Source organism: Macrobrachium nipponense, chromosome 27 (genome assembly GCF_015104395.2).
Source record: "Macrobrachium nipponense isolate FS-2020 chromosome 27, ASM1510439v2, whole genome shotgun sequence".
NCBI classification, from domain to species: domain Eukaryota; kingdom Metazoa; phylum Arthropoda; class Malacostraca; order Decapoda; family Palaemonidae; genus Macrobrachium; species Macrobrachium nipponense.
In genome coordinates, this window is record NC_087216.1 from 32,481,598 (window position 1) to 32,502,538 (window position 20,941).

Below are 20,941 nucleotides of genomic sequence, written 5' to 3' on the forward strand. Positions count from 1 at the left end.
CCTGTTTGCAAGAGGCAACATAAAGTATGGGTTGTCTCAAGCTGGCATCCACTTCCTCCCCCTTGTTGGAGGAAGTGGTGGATATACGCTCCTATCCCTAGTGAAAGGGATAGGATGGGGCTCTGTTGAGTAGCTCACCTGCATCTTGTCCTAATCCAGCAGGGTGACGACCGTGTCCCTCTAACCACAGGTATAGGGGAAGAAAAAGATGGAAGAGGAGCCAGTCACACTCTCATTCACTCATCCATTCTTACGGTCACACCAGGACTCGATGCTGTTCAGCCTGCGAGGGTCTGGGTTCGCTACACAACGTGTTGAGCAGCCACCACGGGTCCCAAGGAAAAAAGAATCCAAGGACCTGTGGGCAATATCCCGAAGGTAGAAGGAAGGGCATGTGGTCTGGTTGGACCAGACCCCTGCCTTCAGTACCTGCGCCACGGAGAAGTTCTTGCGGACAAGGCAGCATCTCCTTCGCATCGAAGGCGGTGAAGTCCATTAGGGAGGGGATTGTGAACGACTCGAACCAATCGTCAGGGACCGAAGGGTTCTGAGTCTTCGCTACGAAGTTCGGTACGAAATCGAGCGTCACGGATCCCCATCCCCTGGATGCTTGACTTCGCAGGAGAAGTCATGCAGTTCCTCAGAGGAAAAGAAGGAAATAGTCGCATGACCTATTCCTCTTCTCTACTTCGGTGATGTCCAGTACCCATACCGGGTTCTCTGTCCGTTTTTGCCACGAAGTCTCTCGCATCCTCCTATCCCCATGCAGCGAAGTTCTCGGTAGTGGATAGGACACCGACACTCCATGGTGGGTGTCAATGGTATGGGTACTGTGACAAGCTATTAAAACGAAGTAATGATTGCTGTGTAACAACCGAACTAAGTCAACAGCGTAGTTCGTAACTGACTCGGGCGCTCTGACAGCTGCCGACTGACTGCGTTCGGTAGGAGGCAATTTTGTCAAAGCATCCGAGTAAGTCACGTGACCTTCGCCTTAAAAGGGTTATGCCGAGAGACCAAACAAATAATGTATTTGTTTGTCACCAATGCCGGACAGCGAGGTGATGATTCTCTTAAGGCATGTGCCCAACAGGCGAAAGTCAATTGCCTTCTAGAGACCGAGGTCCCTGAAGGCAAAATATCTCATGGTTGTTGAATCTCAGCTAAGGAGAAACAACACTATGTACCGTTGAAGACGAAGGTAGATATTGAATGCAACCTACGTCTTCACAGACGAATCGAGAGAAGGATTCTCAAGATTCATAACCTGTGCTTACCAATGACTGAAAACGCTAACCGCTATTTCATTGCTGTCCGGTGAGAAGTCGTAGTTGCAATGAAAGCGGGGCGTTCTTCAGTAATGAAAACACAGGGGAAAACCGCCTGAAGAACTGCTTCTCATGGGCTGAACATTTGGAAGTAGAGCTGTCAGGTCGGAGAGTAGGCGATGTCTTCTGACACATCTCGTAATTCGGGTTGAACAATGAACAATTGTACACCTACGAATACGAGATATTTTGAAGACAAACTCAGATGTCTGCAAAATCATTCGCATTATCGCAGTGCGATGCAGCGGGAGACTTGTACAGACTTCTGTTACCGTGCGGTAAACAGAAAGATGAAAGAGTCCAAGAGATATCTCTATTGAAAATTCTCGCAATGTCGAAGGCGATGGAATCTAGCGTCACAGCAGTAGATGGTCCTTCATTATTGCGAGAATCCCCATTAATCAGAGACCTAAGTCCATGATTGTTGGGCAGAGATACGGTTCGGTAGTCAATCAAACCAGGGGAGAGAGACATAACTGACCGTGCATCTCGGAGGCCCAGCTGATACTGAGCTGCTGTCAGGCAGTTCAATACGCAGTAGTTGAGCCTGAGCTCTCGCCGACTCGTCATCCTGAGTTGCCATGTAATCCATTATTCCATGAAGGAATGCGTTCGGCTAGACTACCGAGCATAAAAGATATGCTCGAGCAATTATATTTAGGCGAAACGAATTTCGGTAAATATAAAAGTTTAATTGGTGTGTCGTGACAAAACCATAAGTATATAAAATTGAAACTGAAAACTCCTGGGAGGTTGCAGGCAACCCCGAGTTGCAGTTCAATTAGAATACTTCTCTTCTAAGTCGCAATCCGTAGATAAACTAGGATATGCGCCTACCCCTCGGACAATTCAACTGCTTAGTAGAATCATGTCGCGAGGTTAATATACGTAGTATATTTGTAGGATTCTGAACAACGATCTCCATCCTAAATTCTTTCCTTCAAGAAAACAAAATAAGGATGGAGATCGACCACCTTCGATCTCTATCAAAGAGTGAAGGAGAAGTCTTCCTCGAAGGAAAGCTTCAATGGTGAACAGAATACTAAGACGATAGTTCAAGCCAAACTGGATATTCCCGTCCGATCTTCTCTATTCCAGGTTGGTCGCCTACTGTAAGATAGTTTCTTTCAGCAGCAGTCTTCTTCCCAATGCTAGGAATTCCAGGAATTCGAGCATAGGCGAGGTTCCCGATTATCATGTAACATCGGGGATTCTCGTCTCGCTCACTTTAGACCGTGGTCTCGCCTAAGTGTTTGGAGATCGTAAAAAACTCGAACACTCTGAATGCGCTAGAAATTCCTTAGAATTCTAAGCAGTCTGCGAAACCCCCACCGAATTCGTCAAACGATATCGGCTGGTGGTCCTCTCGATTCCCGTAGAAATCGAGAATGGGGCAGGATCCCTCCTCAACGACCGGGGCTTACGTCAGGTAGGACCCGAAGGTCCCCCCGGTAGCGCAGTCCCGAACGTGGGATCCTACAGAGAAATCTCTGTAGGATCCCTCCCCTTTCCCTCGTAGCCGTAAGGAGAGAGGGAATGGGGGAGGAATTGGATACTCGCTCGCCTTCCCAGTGGAACTAGCAGTTGGAGAAGAATAGGAGCAGCCATCGCCTTGCGGCGATGGTCTCTCAGAGTCTGGGAAAACGTATCGTCAGGAGAAAACGTTTTCCCCCGCGGAGGGTTACGAACTCTCACTGTAGGTAAGGGTCTGCCGCCACTGTGAACGTCGTCTGGGTGGGGCTGATCGACACCTGACGGGGGAGAGCCGATACGGTCCTCCGACCGACTCATTCCAGTCCTCGTCGAGGTCGAAACCTCTCAGGAGGACCGAAGGAGTATTTAAATACGGTGTCCGAAGACACGTAGAAACGCCGCTGTCGCAGTAGAGGAGGTGGAAGTAGCTTGATCGACCGGCCAGAACTGAGCGAGCCTTCTTGTCCGGAGACGAGAGACTCTGGTTCGAGACAGAATCGGCAAGCTCCGATCGCGGCAGACCCACCGTCGGTTTGGGTTCCCTCTCGGGCCCCAAAACGACTCGAGCAGAGACGTGGGCTCTGCTGGTGGGAGCGGCAATCCTTCCGCAAGGTCATTATGCTGACGAATCAGCTTAATGACTTCTGTAATTTCCTCTGTATCTCGGGAGTAAACCGCGTCTTGCGGAGTAGGACCGTCCAGTCCTTCCAACAAGAACAGATCCGAGATACTCCTCCTTCCGAAGGAGGAAAAGCGGCAGACCCCTGACGGTCGCCTCCAGCTACTTGCACGTATGTCCTGGTCGGTCCTAGAAACCGTGCCTGGTCCATACGGCGTCATAGCGGGATCGCGAGCGGCGCATCTCTCGCGATCACTCATAGGTACCTCGCTCCTCCGGTGTAGCCCGAGGAGGTTGAAGGTACAGGAGAGGCAGACCTGACGCCCCCCCCTAGCTCGCTGGCAGGACCAGCGTGCTTGGAGGGCTGCTGCTGATCGTCAACCCGCGGTGGCGATCGAGCAGCAGGCCTAGCCTTGCCGCTCGCCTGGGCGAGAGGCTCGGCTGAGAACGTCGACGCTGATCTCTAGCGTCAGGCGAGCTGTTGCTGGTTACCATCTTCGCCCGGTCCCGATGGGAGCGGCGTCAGGTGACCTGCTAGGTTCGCTGTCGCGGTGAGACCGGCGAGCGTCCTCTCGGCGCGTCGAGCCGCTGGTACCAGCCGTGGCTGGTACCGACGGCCGCGGGGGACCCCTTCCTCGCCTCAACTCGTGGCTGGTCAGCGACCGTCACGTCAACCCGAGCAGCCAGCTGGTCGCTGCGAGAGCGTCCACTGGCCTGACGAGCGTCGTCTGCACGACTCTCGCCAGTCTTCTGCTCCGCGCTTCGGTTTTGACGGCGAGCGAGCTCGGGCGTCAAGACTTTGGCTGGACGGTCTCCCACGGGAGACCGTCCACTCGGTACTTCTCGCTAACGAGAAGCCGAGGCGGATCCTGGGTTTAGCGGCAGAACCGCTAGAACCAGGCGAGAAGTGCCAGCCGAAGCTTGTACTCCTCTGGCCCCTCCCCGTCTTCTTCTCCTTGGTAGAAGAAAAGACGGGCCCTGTTCCCGAGGGAGCAGGAGGACCAGCAGAAGAGCTCCCCGAATCGCCGGAGCGAGACGGGCCCTTAGAAGGTCCCGAAGGAGCCTTCTTAGGGGGGAAAACCCGGGTTACCAGCTGGTCGCTGCAAGAGCGGCCGCTGGCCTGGCAAGAGTCACCTGAGCGTCTCTCACCAGCCTTCTGCTCCGTGCCGCGTCTTGGCGCCGAGCGAACTCTGGCGCCGAAACTTGGCTGCACGGTCTCCCGAGGGAGAACGTACACTCGGGATCTCTCGCGAACGAGAGACCGAGCCGGAACCTGGCGTAGCGGCATCGCCGCTAGCACCAGGCGAGGAAGTACCAGAGCTAACCGATACTCCTCTGGTCCCCGTCTATCTCTTCCTTGCGGAAGGGGAGACGGGCCCCGCTCCCGAAGGAGCAGGAGGACCAGCAGAAGGACCCCCCGTCCCACCGAGGTGGGACGGGCCCTTAGAAGTTCCCGAAGGAGACTTCTTAGGGGGGAAGGCAGCCTTCTTCTTCTTCGGCTTATGGGCCTTAGAAGTCGAAGGGGGAAGAGGCAGCAGCAGACGATGAAGACGAAGATGACAGCTTCCTCTTCTCCTCTTCCTCGTCAGCTCACGCAGGACAGTCGTCAGGCCCTCCATCCAGGCCGGCGCCGGGGCCATTGCCGAAGCAACACGGCCCGACTGCACCTGTCCGGAAGGACCTGGGACTGGGGAAGACACACCGTGGGCAGGACCAGCATGGACAGGCACAGGAACCAGGAGCGACAGGAACAGCAACCAGCTCAGGAGCGACAGGAACAGCAACCAGCTCAGGAGCGGCAGGAACAGCGGCAGCGGTAGACCCAGAAGGGACAGCCAAGCCAACAGAGGGAATCACATCAGCGGCAGGTACGGCAGGCCCAGCGATCGCCTCGTAGAATCATCGGCAGCCAGCGGAACCTGGGTCCTGGCGCCCGGTCCCGGGGCGAGCTGCTGGAACAGCGGAAGTCTGGGGCAGGCAACACGAAGAAAACAGGCGGCGGCGGCAACCCCACCTCGGTACGGCTGCGGCCCTAGTAGCGGCAGACGGCGTCATCGACACAGCATGGGGAGTGTAGACCAGGAGGGGGGGAGCAGCATAAGCGGCCGTGGTAGTAGTGGAGACCGCCCCAGACCTCGCTAGACGCTGCAGCAGCCCGTGGATGCTAGGCACGCCCTGCCTCCGCGGTGGTCCATACCTGTCCAAGGTCGTCTCCCACGGATGTAGCACCTGCGGTAACATAGATAGATTAGTAAGAGGGGTTCCCTCACGCACGGGGGAAGACATGCCCCACCCCGAACGCAAGGAAGACCCCAAATACAAAATACAACGAAGAAGCTGAGCGGGGGGCAGGAAGGAAGACGAAGAATCGGATACCAGGGAGTCGCGGGAGAGCTTTCCGACGACTTCCTGGCAGACCTTCGCTTCCCCTACCCCCGCACAGCAGTGAAAAGTAATATGAAAATGAAACAGAATACTGTCCTTGCGATTCACTTCATAGAACTTAAAGGGGAAAAGATCAATTCCCGGGTAAGAACGGAAACTTGATCCAATAATATGATGCTATCATAAAATATATATGAAAATGAAACAGAATACTGCACTTGCGATTTCATTTTCACATAAAAAAATCGTAAGGATCAATTCCCGGGTAAGAACGAAAATTGATCCAAATTAAATTTCATGCAAATAAATAAATGAAAATGAAAAGAATATTGCAATTGCGAATCCACTTTCATTGCATTCTATTATACAAAATTAAAAGGCTCGTGCCGAGCGCAAACACACTCTCGGTAACGAACGCACAGGGCAAACATATAATGAAAAGAGTACTTACATTTTTCAATTACACACTTTCGCCCACAATACATGACTCGGTGCGAGCGCCCCGCCCGCCCGCCCTCGGCACCGAGGCATAATTCAAGGGTTTCAATTCATGAAAAGAGAGGAAATCGCCGCATCTACGGCGATAACTCCATGTTGGTTCATAATTAAGTAATGAAAATGAAAACAGTGTACTTACAGTTTCATTTTCAAGTCAAACAAACCATTAGTAGAAAACACAATATAAACAAAGCATACGACGATGAAGCGGGCAGAGAGCGATGGCGAACACGTCCTTCACACCCGCGGCCGAAAGCAAAAGTGATTTGTTTACCTCCCCAGTCGCGCGGCGCGCGACTGTCGGACAAGCAGTTAACTACCGTTCCCCCTGTTCGAAGCTTACGACCGTTCCAGCTGCCGCTAGCTACTTCCTATTGTTAAAGGACCGATGGTTTGTATTACGTATCGGAACAAAACGCAATTGTAAGCTAAAACTCTTATATTTTAGTAATATTCAATCATTTACCTTAATTTTGCAACTAATTGAAAGTCTCTAGCACAATATTTCGATTTATGGTGAATTTATGAAAAAACTTTTTCCTTACGTCCGTTTGGTAACTCTTCCGAAAAAAATCATACATGCGATTGAGGTAATGTTTGCACCATTTTAAAATTAGCCGTTACATAAAGTTTTATATATGGAAATGTGAGCCATTTCATGCACAATACAACTAAAAACAACCCATGGTTGTAGCTTTTATCAATTTTGAAATATTTTCATATAAAAAATGATAAGTGACAAATTTTCAACCTTCGGTAAACTTTGACTATACCGAAATGGTCAAAAAACGCAATTGTAAGCTAAAATGCTTATATTCTAGTAATATTCAAGCATTTACCTTCATTTTGCAACAAATTGGAAGTCTCTAGCACAAAATTTCGATTTATGGTAACTCTTCCGAAAAAATCATACGTGCGATTGTGGTAATGTTTGCACCATTTTAAATTAGCCGTTACATAAAGTTTTATATATGAAAATGTGCGCAGTTTCATGTAGAATACAACAAAAAATAATTGAAGGTTGTAGCTCTTCTCATTTTTGAAATACATTTGCATATAAATCACAATAAATAGAAAAAAAACCACGTACGGTCAACTTTGAATCTACCGAAATGGTAGAAAAACGCAATTGTAAGCTAAAACTCTTACAGTCTAGTAATATTCAGTCATTTATCTTCATCTTGAAACAAATTTGAAGTCTCTAGCACAATATTTAGATTTATGGTGAATCTAAAAAAAAAAAAAACTTCCTTCCCCCCGTGCGCGGATTCTCCGCCACAAATCTCCGAAATGCGTACATCCCATTCTCGGAATATTTGCTCCATTTCATATTAGGCATTTCATAGAGTTTTATATATGAAAATGTGTGCAATTTCATGTAGAATAAAACAAAAAATATTTGAAGGTTGTAGCTTTTCTTATTTCCGAAATAATTGCATATAAAAAATATATATATATATAAAAAAAATAGACACTCGGTCAACTTTAACTCGTCAGATATGGTTGAAAACTGCATTTGTAAGCTAATACTCTTACAGTATAGTAATATTCAATCATTTGTCTTCATTTTGAAAGAAATTGGAAGTCTCTAGGACAATATTTAGATTCATGGTGAATTTTTGAAAAAAATATTTGTTTACGTCTGCGCGTTACGAATTCATGCATTATTTTGTGATTATATTTTCTCTGTGTTGCTTTTATCGTTTTACAATGTGTTATATACCAAAATGATTGCAATTTAGTTTACATTACAAAAAAAAAAAGTAACTTGTTACCTTTAACCGTTTTGCGCACAGCACGATTTGAATACAATTATATATGAAATTTCGTTTTTGCGCTATCATATATCGCATTATTTATATATGATAATGATAATTTTTTTCATTTTTGACGGTTGCATACTAAACTTCAGCCAATGACAAAAAAAAAGGAGCCAAAAATGAACTCTTAATCTTGAAAACTAAGCGCGCTGTGATTTTTTGAAAAAAATATTTTTTCCGCTTCCGCGCTCACTCTGAAACACCTCCGGCACATGGGAGACATTTTTTTAAGGGTTAAATGATGTTTCCTGTAAAGGCTTGAACCTATCACTCATGATAAACTTCAGGACTACGTCCAAATTCCATGCTGGAGGGGACTGTAGTCTCTCCTTAGCAGTGTCGAAGGATCTGAGAAGGTCTTGGAGATCCTTATATTCAGACACGTCTAAGTTCCTGTCATTGAAGACATCTGCGAACATGCTTATGTATCGCTTAATGGTCGAGGTCGAAACGTTACAACTTCTCTCACAGTCTGCAGCGAAGAGTTTCTCATTCTCCTATCCCATTGCAGCGAAGATTCTTCTTCTCGGCAATGGATAGGACAGCGACACTCCATGGTGGGTGTCCATGGTATGGGTACTGGGACAATCTATTAGGATGAAGTAATGATTGTTCTGGAACAACCTATAAGTCCAAGCGTAGAACGTAACTGACTCGGGCGCTCTGACAGCTGCCTACAGTTCGGTAGTGAAGCAAGTTGTCCAAGCATCCGAGCAAGTCACGTGATCTTTGCCTTTTAAAGGGTTATGCCGAAAGACCATACGAATTGTCTATTTGTTTGTCACTGATGCTGGATGGCGAGGTGGTGAATCTCTTAACGAGGTGTTGATTCTCTTAAGGCATGTGCCCAATAGGTGAAAGTCAATTGCCCTCTAGAGACCGAGGTCCTTTATGGCAAGACATTCCCACAGTAGTTGAATCTCAGCTAAGAAGAAAACAACACTATGTTCCATTGAAGACGAAGGTGGAAAGTGAATGCAACCTACGTCTTTACAGCCGAATCAAGAGAAGGATTCTCAAGGTTCTGAACATGTGCTTACAAAGGACTGAAAATGCCAACAGCTATTTCATTGCTGAAAGGTGAGGGGTTGTAGTTGCAATGAAAGCGGGGCGGTTTCCAGTAATGAAAAAACACAGGGAAGTACTACTTCTCATGGGCTGATCATTTGGAAGTAGAGCTGGCAGGTCGGGGAGCAGGCGATGTCTTCTGTATATATCTGTCAATTTCGGATGAACAATGAACAATTGCACCCTTCCGAATACAAGATATTTTGAAGACAAACTCAGAGGTCTGAAGAAACATTCCGCATTATTGCAATGCGATACAGCGGGAGACTAGTAAAGACTTGTTACCGTGCGGTAAACATAAAGATGAAAGAGTCCAGAATATGTATCTGTTGAAAATTCTTGCAATATCCAAGGGGATGCAGATGATGTCATTCATGTATGCGAGAATCCCCTTTAATCAAAGACGTAAGTCCGATATTGTTGGACAGAGAAAAGGTTCGGTAGTCAATCATTGTAGGGGAGAGAGACATAAACCGACCGTGCATCTCGGAGAGCCAGCTGGTACTGGGTTGTCTTTCTGCAGTCCCAGCCTACTCAGTTAGTTCTTGCTCACTCGCTATCCTGAGTTGCCAGGTAATCAATTCCTCGAAGGAATGCGTTCGGCTAGAATAATCGAGCGTTAAAAAAAAGGATCTATTATGCTCGAGCAATTATATTTAAACGAAACGGATTTCGGTAAATACAAAAAACTGAGGTGATGTTGTCATGACCATACCATAAGTATCTTAAAATCGAAACTGGTAACTCCAGGCAGCGACTGTAGGAAGGAGCTCTGAGGAGCCAGTCGTCCAGATACAGAGAGGTTCTGATAGCTCTCAAATGCAGCATTCCTGCGACATTGGACATCAATTTCGTGAAAATTTGAGGGGCGGTGCTTAGTCCAAAACAAAGAGCTCGAAACTGGAATACCTCCTCTTTGTATACAAACCTCAGGTATTTTTTGTAGCTCGGGTGGATGGGAATGTGGAAATACGCATCTTGTAGATCTAGTGAGACCATCCAGTCCTCCTTTCTGACTGCTGCCAGGACTGATTTTGTAGTTTCTATTGTAATTTTCGTCTTCTGAACGAAGACGTTGAGTGCACTTACGTCCAGCACTGGTCTCCATCCCCCCCGAGTTCTTGGGCACCAGGAATAAACGATTGTAGAAGCCTGGTGATTCCAAATCCCACACCTTCTCAGACTATTGCCTCTTTTTCTAAGAAGAGCGACATTTGCTGTTGAATCGCCTGAATTTTAGATTCCTCTCTGTACCTGGCCGAGAGATCTATCGGGGACACTGCTAACGGAGGTTTTTCTAGAAACGGGATTTTGTACACCTCCTTGAGCATCTGAATGGACCAAAGATCCGCTCCTCTTTTCTCCCAAACTTGCCAGAAGTTGGAAAGTCTGGTCCTACCGCTGTCTGAGGACGAACTTTGTCAAACCCTGCTTCATCCTTGCCTTGATCCTCTTCTTTGAGATCTCTTTCCCGAGGGTCTGAAACTGCGTCTACCAGAGGTAGTTCCCCAAAAGGGCTGAGAAACCTGATGTTTTAGAACCTCTTCCTTAGCCTTACGCGCTGAAAAACTAGCAGGTAGTACCTTTCTTGCTGTTTTTGAAACTAAATCTTGAGTGGCCTTTTGGACTAATGCTGACGAGACTTCTTTAACTAAATCTTGTGAAAATATGAGCGAAGAAAGAGGGGCATAAAGGAGCCCTGACTTCTGCACTGGAATAACTCCGTTAGTCAAAAAGGAACAAAATTGAGCCCTTTTCTTCAGGACCCCCGCAGCGAAGAGTGCTGCCAATTCATTAGCCCCGTCTCTCAAAGCCTTGTCCATGCACACATGATATGAACAAGTTCTTCCGTGTCCTTGCCTTTAAAAACCTTCACCTTTTTTCCCAAGGCTCCCAGGATCCAATCTAAGTTAAAAACCTCGAAAGCTCTGAACACTCCTTTGACGAGGTGGTCTAATTCTGAAGTCGACCAAAACACTTTAGTTCTGCTCATCACCTTTAGAGCTCTCTTGGAAGAGCGAGACAAAACCATCTTTGTAAAGTTTGTCTTATTAAACGATTTTCCAAGCGTAAACTCTGAAGGAGGGGAACGAGGCGTAGCTGGAATAAATTTCTCTGGGAAAATCTCATTAAAGACCTTCATAAGTCTTTTCAAATCTGATGAAGCATGTTGTTCCTTCGAATCCTCTTCGTCTGAAACAACTTCTAAGGGAATCACAGGATCAACTTCCCTTTCTTCAGAATGTCCTCGAATGGAAGTAGCGACGTCTTGCCTCCCGACGTCATGAATATCGATTTCCTGACGTCCGATGTCACTATGTCCAGCCTCTTGGCGTCCGAAGCTACGATGTTTCAACTCCCGGCGCTCAGCGTCATGACTCTCAAGAGCCTGACGCTCGGCATCCTGCCTTGCAACTTCTCGACGCCTGATCTGAAGGGGTCTAAAATCTTGACGCTCGGCTCTTATACATCCGGCTTCATGATGTATATGTTCTTGACGCTCGGCTCTGTTGACGTCCGGCGTCATGATGTATATGATCTTGACACTCAAGCTCTTGACGCTTGGCGCCATGATCCTCTTGACGCTCGGATCTTTGGTGTCCAGCGTCATGATGTTTATGATGTTGACGCTCAAGCTCTTGATGCTCGGTGCCATGATCCTCTTGACGCTCGGATCTTTGGTGTCTGGCGTCATGATGTTTCTGATCTTGACGCTCAAGCTCTTGACGCTCGGCGCCATGATCCTCTTGACGCTCGGCTCTTTGGTGTCCGGCGTCATGATGTTTATGATCCTGACGCTCAAGCTCTTGACGCTCGGCGCCATGATCCTCTTGACGCTAGGCTCTTTGGCGTCCGGCATTACGATGTTTATGTACTTGACACTCGGCGTCATGTCGAGCTATCTTCTTTTTGCTTGCAGGAAGCCAGACCTTCATGAGGGAAGAAAGTTTGTTCTGCATATCCTGAATTATATTCAGATCCGGAGCCCCATGCTGAGACCGGACAGGAGAAGCAGCAACCACATCAGACTCTCTCTCCATGTCAATCAATGAATCATCTGGAGACGAAAACCAACCCGAAGGAGGAGGAGGAGCATGTACAGACGGCATACAAGCGTCTGACATCCGTTCGTCCTCTACCGAAGCAGATGGCCACCTGTGCAACATCTTACTGATTTCGGCAAAGGGACCAACCGTGTCCGACGTCTTTCCGCCTCCTACCGAAGCAGATGGCCGCCTGTGCGACATCTTACTGCTTTTAGTAGGGAAACTGACATTCTCCAACCTCCCATCTTGAGAGGTCTTGACGTAAGACGCCATCCCCGTTTGGGAGCTGCATCGTCCGATGAAGAGCATACACTTACCTCGCCTTTCCAATGACGAGGGTGAGCGTCCTGGGAAGTGTCAACAGGAATGCTCGAGGGGACGACTGCTTGGGAGCTAATGCCTCTCGCCTTCCTTCATCTGTCGACATTCCTTCTCACAGGGGTTGGTGAGCTTGGAAGAGGTCTAGGACTAGGAGCACAAAAGATCCGAGCGGTATCAACGGAAAGACAATAATTTTATCTCGCCTTACCTATGGCGAGGGTGAGCATCCTGGGGATCGTCAACAGGTACGCTCGAGGGGACGGCCGCTTGGGAGCTAAAACCTCTCGCCTCCCTTCGTCGGTCGACATTCCTTCTCACAGGGGTTGGTGAGCTTGGAAGAGGTCTAGGACTAGGAGCGTGACAGATCTGAGCGGTCGCACCCTCCACTGCACTTGCACTTATTTTAGCACTGTAACTTGTGATTTTAAGATCTCTCACATTCGACCATGATTTCTCCCTGTTTCTACGAGGGATTCTACCTTTACCAAGGGATTGAATGGTCGCTATCATGTCCTTTAAAGTTGGACCAACACCTGTATAAGTAGGGGGAATAGGAACTATTACTACGGAAGCAGGATCAATAGGATCACTAGCAAGGGAAAGAGAATTGTCAATTCCCTGACTATTGCTAGAAGAGTGAGACATACTACTCTTCGCTCTCCTGATCTTATTCTTTTCAAGCTTTCGCACATAGCAATAATATCCATCCACTCATTTTCAGGTAAATGGACACATTCTTCCTCCTATCATCCAAATCACAACTCTTGCCTCTAAATTCATATAAATTGAATGAGGATCTATCGAGGTTTTAGCAAGCCGAGTATTACATCCTCTCACTCACATTCTTACACTCGAAGCAGAGTCAGCCATGTTTGGAAAATGCAAAAGAGAGATCAAGAATAAGCAAGAGTCAAAGCAATAATATTCTAAATCAAACATTCTCTTATCATCATCATTCATTATGATCCATCATCATTATCAAGATGATCCACATGCACCCAACAACAAGCGAAAGCCAAAGCCAAAGTGTACTTCACCAAATAACTGTGAAAAAAAACGGGCCAACTAGCGAAATTCCAACGAAGTCACCGATGCAGCGGCAGGGAAGATCTGAGGAATAGTTGGAACTGTTCTACGTACCTGGGTAGAGGGCGCACAGGTGGTGCACATGACTACCCAATCGGCGATTGCCGCGAGTTTTGAAATTCTGCCGTGACGTCAGGGACGTTAGCTATACGTATATATAACTACCAGGTAAGTTACATGTTTAAAAATAACCTTGTCTCATATAAGTAAAGTATCTAGATATTCGTTTATGCTAACTAGAAGCAAGAAAATTAGATCAGAATTGCGTTAAATATATGGCAAAACAAACTCGTATTCATCATCAGCTGATTTCAAACCAAAACATTGGCCGCTCCGTGGAATACTGGCTTAGATTTGCTGTAGTATTTTATAATACAATAATATGAGAATACATACAATATTATTGAATACAGTGAAGTAATGTATAACTTTTTAAAAGATTCATGGAAAAGATGCATAATTAATAAAATAACACAATGCATTTTTCGGAACAGTGGTGGACAAGAACAAACATGAAAAAAATCCTCTGACAATGTGGAAGGTAGTTACAAAAGCTACCTTAATTTGAATCATATTTATGTACAAAAATAAAAATACCCTATACGTAATACATTTTCATACACATTTTAAACTTAAAAGCATAAACATTTATAAAATTGACACATCGATCGCTAAATTTGCACTCTCTTCAACTCGATATTTTCAGAAGAGTGGCAGCAGTGGCTCACAAGAAAGAACATGAAAAAACATCCTCTTTGATACCGTGAAGGGCAGTTTCAAAAGCTGCCTTTGGATCGTATTTTTGTGCAGAAACAAAAACACCTTATACGTAATACATTTTCATACACATTTTAAACATAAAAGCATGAACATTTATAAATCAACAAATCCATAGGTAAATTTGTGCTTATGTAACTCAATAATTTCGGGATAGAACAGCGTCAGAGGCATATATTTTACCCTAATACCTATGTAATAACGCTCCATAAAATTTGTTAATATTATGTGCAGAACATTATGGTCTGAACAGCATTTCTACAAATGTATGAACTCGTTAGACATAACGGCGCTAGTGGCGCTGTTGACTGAAAATTGTGCCGTAAAAATACCTTAAAATGCCTTATTTTTTTAATGAATATTTTTGACGACAGCCGTAAAACCGATTTGCCACTAAGAGGTTGCGCTGTTAACCGGGGGCCGCCTGTATTATTATTAGTATGTATTTGTATTTAAGGAAGTAGTGTCTCCTATTAACACAACTTGCACCTGACTATGGAATACACCTCTACATAAGAGAATAAAACTGTATCTTAAAGCCTATGCAATTATAGGGCTCATTGCAAAATCCTTAAAAGACCTAACAATAATTTTTTCACACAAAATACTATGGTAATGATAATCAATATGTAAAAATAAAAAAAAATATATAAATTATTTTAGTCATTTAATTTAGATTAATGATTTGTAATTACATACATGAAGAATGTATCTTATAAATATATGGCTGACAAAATATACAAAATTTACTATCTGTCCATACAAGTAGATATACATATAGCATGCACAAAACTTTTTAATTTGTCTGCTGTATGCGGGAAATACATACCACTAAGTTTGCGTAAGCACACAGTTTCATTATAAAATTATTAGTATGTATTTGTTAAATTAAAATACAAAAAGTTACTTTCATACAATTGTCTAACTTATTCAATTTATAAATATAAGGAAAAAATCTTTAATGGTTCTATTTGGATAATTTGTGGTAGATTCCTTAGAGTATAGTTGCGGAGAGGGGGTTTGGTTGTACCAAAATTCTTGTATTTTGATGGAAGATTAGAAAACAGCAACTTGAAGGATCACAATTTACTTATCTTCCACAGGAATGGCAACAATAGTACAATTAGGCCAGGCCAGGTCTGTAAATTCCTTACTCACCAGGTCTGTCAAAGAATTACAAACCAAAGATTCCTGTCTTTTCATCAGGGAAAGCTGGTGAGTTTAAGGAGTCACACTAGCTACCAAAAATATGTTTTTTCCTGCATCAAAAGCAATTTTTGAGTGTAGCTACTGCTCATGCTCAAAGGAGCATATAAAAAACTGACACAGATGAAATGGCGGCCCTGCTCCTAAGAATCCACTCATGAACATTTTTAAATTTAAAAAAAAATACTTTACAACAAACATGGTACATCAGAGATACTAGCATGAATTACTTACATACCTGAATATCTATTTACTGAATAAACCATAGCTGTTGGAGGAAAAGTTGGTATTGGAACCTTAATAACCTTCATTTCTGTCTTGGGTCCTTTGGAGGTTTCTCTTGGTTCTTTTGCCAATCTTGATTTGGCCTTTTTCTGAAGATCTGATGGCAACTGAAAGTACAATAAATACTGTTATGGCCACTAACTAGCCTTAGAAGAATGGTACATACATCTTCAATTATATTCAACAAGGTTTGTTTTATACATCAAGCACATCTAAAACACATTTTATTCTTAACCTCCTACATTCTTTCAACAATGGTTTTCCTCGTACAAATACATAACTCGAATTCATATACAGTCAAACCCCCTGAATTCGTGGGGGATGCGTACCAGACACCCCTGTGAATAGTAGAACCTGCGAATGTTTGGAACCCCTATAAAAACGCTAAACACAGCCTATTTTGTTAGTTAAAACTAAAAAAAAACCTACTAAAACTTTTTATACTTTGTTTTTTTAATAGTTTTATCACAAAAAGTGCATTTTATGATGAAATTGATAAGAAAATATCAGGAATTTGTGGATATTTCTCATAGAAAAATACCACGAATGTGCAAATTTTCTGCTAATAATGAGGGGAAACGTTCCCGAGAGAAATCTGCGAATGTTAGAGTCCGCGAATCCGGAGAACGCAAATACGGGGGGTCCACTGTACAGTCGACCCCCAACCCCCCATTCATGGACCGGGATTCGCGGACTCACCTACGTATTTGCGGATTTGTCTATGGAGCATATACAGTAGGCAGCTGTATTCGTGGAATCACACATTTGCAGATTTCTCTCTGGAACATATCGTCCCCTTATTCGCGGGAAATTTGCCTATTTGTAGAATTTTCTATGAGAAATATCCTAGAATTCTTGGTTTTTTATCAATTTCATCATAATATGCAATTTTTGTGATAAAACAATTAAAAAAACTAAAAACATTTTTAGTGGGTTTTCTTGAGTTTTAAATAACAAAATAGGCCATTTTCAGCATTTTTATAGGGCTTCCAACTATTCGCAGGGGGTCTGGTATGCATCTTCCCTGGATATGGGGGACCACTGTAAATACATTATTTACGGAAATTTACCCTATTTGCGGTATTTTTCATAGAGAAACAGTATTCACTAATTAATGTATTTTCATATTTTTTGTGACTAAATGCATTTTTTGTGATAAAACTATTAAAATGATATTGTCATGATACAATAAAGTTTTATACATACTTACCTGACTGATATATACGATTAATGGCCCACCCAGCCTCCCCGCAGGAGACAGGTGGAAGAGAGGAAATCTGATTAGAAAACGGGAATGGTTCCTAGTCCTGCCACCCAGGGCAGTGCGGTAGATCACCTGACCTACCTGTAGCGTGAGCCGCGAAATTTGAATTTCTGTCGGGGACGATGGAGTCTATATCTGTCAGGTAAGTATGTATAAAACTTTATTGTATCATGACAATATCATTTTTATACATTCAACTTCCCCGCCAGATATATACTTAGCTGATTGGCACCCATTGGTGGTGGGTAAGAGACAGCTAACTACTGAAATAGACAGGTAAACAACATATGTTGTAGGTATTAATAAAACCTTGGTTCCTACCTGATTAGGCGGAAGACTTCATGGCTACTGCCCAGGAGTCTGCTTCGCATCAAGAGCCTCGGCGAGATATTGATCTATGGCTAAGAGTTCTTGTGGGTCTGCCAATGGGGTCTTATCCACTTACTCGGCAGAGCCTAAAGGCCTTTGTCATTGGGTGCTAATCCACTAACATGACAATACACCTTGTTCAAGGAGCACAACACCGATCCCGATCACCTGATCCTAACATTCACGTTAGTTCTAAAGATTGCAAGGAGTTATCCCCAAACTCCTTACAAACAACCAATAACTTGAAACATAAAAAACACGCACACTTTATAATAATAAAAAAAAAAAAAATTTGTACCCCCCTACTAGCCATATACACACCTAGTTCCCTAGTAACAAAGGCAACGGCCGCCTGTGCGACGTCAAGCACCCCTGCTAGTAGGAAACCAAGAACATATCTGACAAGAGGGTTTATGTACATCTATAAAAATTTTTAAGGGTCAGTCTTTGCTCCAAGTCCCAGTACCGTATCCACTGAAACAAACGGACCGAGAGAGAAGCATTTCTCATAGGTCACCCTTACATCCTTCAGGTAATGCGATGCAAAAACTGAATTGCATCTCCAATATGTCGCTTCTAGGATATTCTTCAGTGACATATTCTTTTGAAACGCTAGCGACGTGGCTACCGCCCTTACTTCATGAGTTTTAACTCTTAGAAGTCTGAAGGATTCATCTGGGCAATTCTTGTGCGCCTCAATAATCACACTTCTCACAAAGAAGGCTAAGGCGTTTTTAGACATGGGTCTTTTGGGGTTCTTCACAGCACACCAAAGACCCTGTTGACAACCTCCCACCTGCTTCTTTTTATCGAGATAAAATTTAAGAGCCTTAACCGGGCAAAGAGACCTTTCTATCTCTCTACCTACCAGGTTAGATAGGCCTTTTACTTCAAAGCTCCTGGGCCAAGGCTTTGAAGGGTTCTCATTTTTCGCCAGAAACAATGTCTGGAACGAACAGATAGCCGCATCTCCTTTAAAGCCAACTTTAGAGTCCGGAGCGTGCAATTCGCTCGTCCTTTTGGCTGTTGCGAGGGACAATAGGAATAAACACTTCCTAGTAATGTCCCGAAAGGAGGCAAGATGTGGAGGTTCGAATTTGTCCGAGGAGAGGAATTTCAGGACCACGTCCAGATTCCAGCTAGGTGTTCTCGGAGTTCTCGATTTCGAAGTCTCGAAAGACCGAATCAAATCGTGGAGATCCTTATTATCTGCTATCTCCAGCCCTCGATTCCGGAATACGTACTGCTGACAGCATACTCTTGTATCCCTTGATGGTTGACACAGAAAGTTGCGATTCCTCTCTAAGAAAAAGGAGGAAATCGGCAATGGTGGTTACAGAGGTATTGGAGGAGGACAGCTTCTTCGTCCTGCACCATCTCCTAAAGACTTCCCACTTCGATTGATATACTCGCCTAGTTGAGGATCTGCGGGCTCTAGCGATAGCGCTTGCAGCCTTGCGAGAAAACCCTCTCGCTCTGACGAGTCTTTCGATAGTCGAAAGGCAGTCAGAGCGAGACCAGGGAGGTTGTGATGAAACCTCTCGAAGTGAGGTTGTCTGAGTAAATCTATTCTGCTTGGCAGAGATCTGGGGAAGTCCACCATCCACTCCAGTACCTCCGTGAACCACTCTTGGGCTGGCCAAAATGGGGCTATGAGGGTCAACCTCGTCTCCTTTGAAGCCACGAACTTCCTGAGCACTTCCCCCAGAATCTTGAATGGGGGAAAGGCGTAGGCATCCAGGCCCGACCAATCTAGGAGAAATGCGTCGATTGCAAAGGCTCTTGGATCTTCTACTAACGAGCAAAATATCTCTATCCTCTTGGAGAGGAACTAGCGAATAGGTTTATGTGAGGTCTCCCCCACAGGGACCACAGACTTTGACACACTTCTGCGTGGAGAGTCCACTCTGTGGGAAGGACCTGATTTCTCCTGCTTAGTCTGTCTGCTCTCACGTTTCGCTTCCCTTGCACAAATCTGGTGAGGAGAGTTATACCTCTTTCCAGATTAACAGATCTCTTGTTAGCTGGTAGAGGGAGAACGAATGAGTCCCTCCTTGTTTGCGGATGTAAGCCAGAGCCGTGGTGTTGTCCGAGTTTATCTGAACCACCCCGCATCTGACTATCGCCTCGAAGAACTTTAAGACCAGGTGTATGGCTACTAGTTCCTTGCAATTGATATGCCAAGACACCTGTTCCTTTGTCCAGGTGCCCAACACCTCCCTTGCTCCTAGCGTTGCTCCCCATCCCGACTCCGAAGCGTCGGAAAATAACACTTGGTTGGGGTTCTGCAGGGCAAGGTACAAGCCTTCGTTCTTTTTGAGAGGGATGAACCACCACTTCAAGTGATTCTTCACCTCCTGGGGAATCGGAAAAGAGTCTGAAAGTTGCCCCGTCTTCCAATTCCATACTTTTTTCAGGAAGAACTGTAGAGGGCAAATGTGAAGCCTCCCTAGAGGAAAGAACTTCTCCAGCAAGGACAGAGTCCCTAACAGGCTCAACCATTCCCTCGCTGAACTTTGTTCTTTTTCTAAGAAGTTCGAGATCTTTGACAAGCCTCGAGTGACTCTCTCTTGCGAAGGAAACACCCGAAAACCCAGAGAATCCATCTGAATCCCCAGATAAACCAGGTTCTGGCTGGGGATCAGTTGTGACTTCTCGAGGTTTACGAGTAATCCCAGAGACTGTATCAGATTTTGTGTTATCATAAGGTCCTCCAAACACTGGCTCTCTGACTTGGCCCTGATTAGCCAGTCGTCTAAGTAGAAGATGTTGATTCCCTCTAGATGAAGCCATTTCGCTACATTCACCATCAAGTTGGTGAAGACCTGAGGAGCTGTAGACAGACCGAAACACAGAGCCCTGAATTGAAAAATCTTGCCCCCTATCATGAACCGAAGATATTTCTTCGACGAGTGGTGAATGGGGACGTGGAAATAAGCGTCTTGTAAGTCCAGAGAGACCATCCAATCTCCTGGACGTAGGGCTGACATCACCGAGGAGGACGTTTCCATTCGGAACTTCTTCTTTTCTACAAATCGGTTCAACGCGCTTACGTCCAGTACCGGTCTCCACCCCCCCGAGGCCTTTGGCACTAGGAAAAGGCGATTGTAAAATCCCAGGGAGTGTGGATCCTGCACCAGTTCGATGGCCTCCTTTTCTCACATTTGATCCACCATTCGAAGGAGCGTATCTTTCATTATAGGGTCTCTGTATCTTGCGGACAGTTCCCGAGGAGTAGAGGTTAGGGGAGGACTGTCTTTGAAGGGGATGATGTATCCCTTCTTTAGAACCGACACCGACCAGGAGTCGGCTCCTCTCAGCACCCAGGCTCCTGCGTAGTTCAGGAGTCTGGCGCCTACTGGTGTTCGGAGGATCTGAGAGTCATTTTCCCTTCT

General features: G+C 45.3%; 1 protein-coding gene across 1 annotated transcript in view; it reads right to left on the minus strand.

The window, feature by feature from the left end:
• Positions 1 to 20,941, minus strand: part of LOC135201003 (uncharacterized) — a gene marked incomplete in the record, with an annotated part of 133,562 nt that overhangs the window by 21,672 nt on the left and 90,949 nt on the right. The window contains 1 exon segment of the mRNA XM_064229819.1: positions 15,867 to 16,020. Coding sequence (XP_064085889.1) covers positions 15,867 to 16,020 — 154 coding nt within the window.